The sequence below is a fragment of the Eupeodes corollae genome, chromosome 3, assembly GCF_945859685.1.
Source record: "Eupeodes corollae chromosome 3, idEupCoro1.1, whole genome shotgun sequence".
Classification (NCBI taxonomy): domain Eukaryota; kingdom Metazoa; phylum Arthropoda; class Insecta; order Diptera; family Syrphidae; genus Eupeodes; species Eupeodes corollae.
Window position 1 is genome coordinate 123189776 of NC_079149.1, and position 4862 is coordinate 123194637.

A 4862-nucleotide genomic window follows, 5' to 3' on the forward strand; every position below is an offset into this window, starting at 1 on the left:
TTGAGCTAAAGGGTAAACTGTTGGGTTTTCCTAGGAGTTCAAGTGTTACGTCAGAATTGCTTAAATGCTACAAATGCATTTATAAAAATATTGATATCGCAAATTTCTGTTATTTGAGAATTTTTCGATACCCAAGAATTAGCTTCAAGTCACAAAAGAACAAGTTATGTTTATCATTTATTTTCTTGAACAAATTTTACATTATTATAGTTTTTATTTATTTATATTCGGATACTTAATCTTATCTTTTTTATCTTAGTACACATTTACCAGTTTAATTCTAAAATTCAAATGACAAATTACCACATCCATCCCCATCATCATTACCCTGACCCGGTTCATCACTCTGAAAGAAGTCAAAAGACATATCAGCCGACCTATCAAGTTGATCCTCTTCTCCATCATCTTCTTCGTCCTTTGTATCACTCGTTTCGCCAGCGAATTGTGATATAAATTCTTCGAAACCATCAAATTGTTTTTTTGATGCTTTTGTTTTAGGATTTGTGCCTTTCTTTTTTTCTATGGTTTCCTTGGTCTTTTTCTCGGTTGGTTTTTTAAATACTTCATCTTCAGAAGGAGATGGTGTATCTTTGGATAATTCCATAAACATTTCCATAAAACTCTTCGAACCGAAATTCATTGAGTCTTCAGAAGGAGAGAACTTCATTTTGGTGGGTGGTGATTGACCATGTTTTTCCATGTTCTCCTTGTCTGCCTTTCTTTTAATGGTTGTGGTCGCTTTGGGTTGATCGGTCTTGGACATCTTATCAGCTGGTTTGATTAACACATTTTCTGTTATTTCAATTTGTTCGGGGTTTGTTTTAATTTCTTCTTTCAAACTCTCACTCATGTCAGAGACATTCTCAAATTCTGAGTAAGGAATATCTTGAGTTTCAAGGCTTTTATTCACCTCGTCTTTATCGGGATTATGTACATTTAAATCGAAGGAAACTGATTTCTGTGAACCTTCTGTCGAATTCGAATGATCACCTGGAGTTTTTAAAATACCAGTTAGTTTGGGAGTAGCGAATTCACAAGATAAAGTTATGGGAGCTGTTTGCATTGACTTGCGAATAACTTCTGACTGTTGCAGAAGACGATTCAAGCCATTTATTTGATTTAGTTTTCGAATTCTTGTCATTTGGGGAACTGTAGGAACTTTGAATTCTTTAAAATTCACCAGTAACCTTGAGGATAATCCAACTCTTTGTTTATTCAGTTTCTGTTAAAAAGGAAACAAATGTAGATATTTAATAATTTAAAGGGAGACAACAAAAGTTGAACATACATCCGAACGAACAAATTGACTTAGACGTTGACTTCCAGAGAGCTTAATCTGGGATTGTGATTTTTGTGGGTACAATTGCGCTAGGATCTGTGAACATACAAAATTTAATCAATGAATCCATACAAAAAGATAGAGACAACTCTTTCTCACAGTTTCCAACTCGACCGTGCCTTGAACCAACTGAATTATTAAAATTCTCTCTTCTAGACGTCTTGCTTTGAATTCCTTGGCTTTATTAGCCTTTTCTTCTAAATGAAGACGTTGAGTTTTAATTAGGGAAAGATTTTCTTGTGCTTCTCTGTATTTTTTAACTTAAAATTTAAAATACACAAATATGTAAAATGTAACAACAAATAATAAAATTACAAACAAATAAACAACCAATATTTCGTTCATCCATTTTCTTGGCCATTTTAAGTTTACGTTCATAAAGCCTCTGGTATTTGTTAATTGAGTCTCGAGTTTCCAATTCAAGTTTGATTTCATCATAGCTTGCGAGTTTTTCTAGTTCACATTCGTCGATATCAAAAGAATATTTAAGATACCTGCAATAATTGATTTTAATTAATATATTTAATAATTAAAAACAACATCTATTTGCAAATCTTACTCATCGTAAAATTCCATAAGAAGTGAGTCCAGCTCTGTTAGGGCTTCATTGCTTTCATTTACTATTCGGTATATGGATTCTAGATTTCCAATGTCCAATTTCAGCATTATATTCTCTTCACGATTATCTATAATTATTATTTAGAACATTAATTAATTAAGGAGGTATAAGAAGTCATTTAGGTGCGTACTTTGGGCACGTATTTCCATTTTTGCAGAATCCAAGTATTTAGTTGAAACTTGAGAGCAAAGTTTTTGTAATTCGGTGTTTTCTTCACATTTTTCACGAAGCAAACTTGAAATTAAAGCGAATTCTGCCATTTTTTAAAGAAATTTATCTTTAGTTGGTATTATGAAAAACGGAAGAGCTCTAAAAACATATATTTTATTTTTGTCGGAAAACGAAAATGAATATGATTGCGTTTTTGGAGAGTTTTCAGTTTCCGCTTCCGGAATATTAAGACCCCGATGGCACTATGGATGGGGTTCATTATATGTCTATTTGTTATTTAAATCTAAAAATTGATTGTTTTAAGTTATGAATTGTACAAGCTACAAGATAAATGATTATTCAATCAGATTATCAAATCCGATGAATGAGTTTTGAAAGGATTCGGAGTGAATTTTTGAAATATTATATCAAAATGGACATTTGGTTGCCTCCACATTGTAATTAATTTCACAAAATTGCATTGCAGGTGGAACAAACAAAGTGTTCTCATAAATGTAAAATTGATTATATACACATTTATTTTTGCAAATGGAATACATAAAAGTGTATACTTTACTAAGACAGAAATAAAAACCAAAATTGATAAATTTTGTCAATGGAAAACACCATCACATTTTATTTTGTTGACCTAAAAATGTATTGATTTGATGAAATTTATGAAGTCTGCTTTTTAATTAATTAAGAGGTTTTGTTCGTGTATAAAAAAGGAAATGAGGTGATCAAACATTTTTTTAATAGAAATTCTAGAAATATTTTATAAAAAAGTGTTCTAAAAGGGCGCGACGTGTTTTTGTAAATTAGGGCGCGACGTGTTAAGTAAATTTGCTCGCAGAATATCTTAAAGTAAGAGCGTGGTGCATTGTACGCAGCTCGACCTAAAATTTAGCTTACATAGCCATAGCCTTTCGGAACCTAAAAGAAGGGTTACGAAAAAACAAATTTGAGTTCTGACTAGAAAAAGAATGTTTTGTGAATGTAATTTGGAACTTGGAGGATAGTTTTCACGAGATCAATTGTATTTCCTAAATAACGTTCTTCTTTTACAAGCTCAGTTTGTAGCTGAAGTTTGGAGCACAAGCGTGAAATTTTTATGAAATGAAATTTCAGCTCTCAAGCTTCGTACTACCCTTACACGGAAATCTACCGATGACATGTATATTGCTTATTGCATACAATTTTATTTTCGTGTTCAACATGGCTTAAGATTTGAGTTAAGCTCAAAGTTGCTCACGATTTCATTCTATTATCGGTAATGCAAGAGCTCCAATATATTTTCGTCTGTCTGTAAAGATGAAATTTTTTGATCAGTGAAGATGTTAAATAGGATTTTCCACGTGTCATAATTACACCTTTTTTCTTTTATTTATCTGATTTTTTACTTGCGCTTTTTGCTTATAAAAGTCAATGAATATGAATTAAAAAATTCAACTCAAGAAATATAAAAAACGGAGTAATAATTAAAAGAAAATTCTCTTATTTGTTTAGTATGTGATGAAAGACAACAACTTAGATAACTTAAAGCACTTTAAAGTTGCTCGCAATTAAGTTTATCTGTGAGTAATACTTTCATTTTAGAACACAAAACATTTTGACACTGAAATTTAGACAGAAAGTCAGTGTCGTACCTTAATTTACATTTGAACAAATTTTGGAAATGTTAGGGGTGTTCACGATTTGGTGCGAATGGTCCTCTATCGTTGCAAAAGTGTAAAAATGTAATATTTTCTTGCACTAAAACATAATATACAGACCACACTTTTGCATTTTTAATTGATAATTTTGCTCAATAAAATCAGAATAAAGATGGAAAATAAAGTTTTGGATTCTACAAAGAAGCGCTTTGGTCCATGGAAAAAGTCTGTGAAAAAATGGATGGTAGAGCACAATGGCCAGTTGAAGTTCAATTGAAAATTGTTTGCACGCATGTTGTTTTTGGAAGTCAATATCATCACATCACAAATAAGGGAAAGTCAAACTTTCCATTCTCGGCATTTGGCGGAAGCGACAATGCCCATTGTTGATCACGCCAGACACTTGATTTAGGCACAATGCTCGTTAATAATCGACGAGTAGCCAGGACGAAAACAAGTTTTCGTTTAGTTCATTTAAGATTTCATCGACGTCGTCCTCGTTTTCAATTTCTTCGCTATATATAAAAAAGGTTGGTATTATTTTAATCTTTGCATTTTTATATCCGTTCATTGTTTTAAAAATCAATTAAATTTTCTTTTTTTGTACATCTTTTTAAAAATAAATAAAACAAATTTAAATCAAAAATATTTTTTGTTTGTCTTGAAAAATGTCAGTTTTAAACTGATTTTGACATATTTACTTTGGTTTTGCTATAGACTAGAATTTTTTAATTTTTGGTTCTACCGGATCGTGAATACCCCCATTGAAAAATTATTTCCGAAGTAAGTGCAGTGTAATCCAAACAGTAAATTTGCTTGAAAAAAAGTTTTGACCCGAAAAAATGTTCGTGGGACTGGTATGGAAGTAAAAAACAAACATGGTTTCCGTCGTCGTATAAAACTCAAAAATGAGAATAAAATATTTTTGTTTATTTTATGCGTTTTCAAACAGAAACTTGAGCCACCCTTTAGATCTATCAGTAGTGTAAGAGTAGCCTTACCACATTTTCGGATTTCGGGCAATTTCGGGACTTTTGTGCATTTTGTTTTGTTGTGTTTTCTGTTTGTTTTTGTTTACAGGCGTAATTTACACCCACCGTAC

At 31.6% G+C, this 4862-nt stretch overlaps 1 protein-coding gene across 1 annotated transcript; it reads right to left on the bottom strand.

Moving 5' to 3' along the window:
- Nucleotides 1–280: 280 nt before the first annotated feature.
- On the bottom strand, nucleotides 281–2240 carry LOC129950778 (synaptonemal complex protein 4-like). The gene is made up of 6 exons (XM_056062695.1): nucleotides 2089–2240; nucleotides 1899–2025; nucleotides 1670–1833; nucleotides 1439–1599; nucleotides 1289–1375; nucleotides 281–1222 (listed from the first exon to the last, which is right to left on the bottom strand). The coding sequence occupies exons 1-6, from the start codon at nucleotides 2216–2218 to the stop codon at nucleotides 281–283; spliced, it is 1611 nt and encodes a 536-aa protein (XP_055918670.1). The 5' UTR covers nucleotides 2219–2240.
- Nucleotides 2241–4862: the final 2622 nt, after the last annotated feature.

Bases quoted from the DNA above. Each gene is read 5' to 3' on its own strand.
- LOC129950778 (XM_056062695.1), bottom strand. From the start codon at position 2,218: ATGGCAGAATTCGCTTTAATTTCAAGTTTGCTTCGTGAAAAATGTGAA. The intron at 2,026-2,088 runs GTACGCACCTAA...TAATAATTATAG, and splicing joins AATGGAAATACGTGCCCAAA to ATAATCGTGAAGAGAATATA. The intron at 1,834-1,898 runs GTAAGATTTGCA...CAATTATTGCAG, and splicing joins CTTATGGAATTTTACGATGA to GTATCTTAAATATTCTTTTG.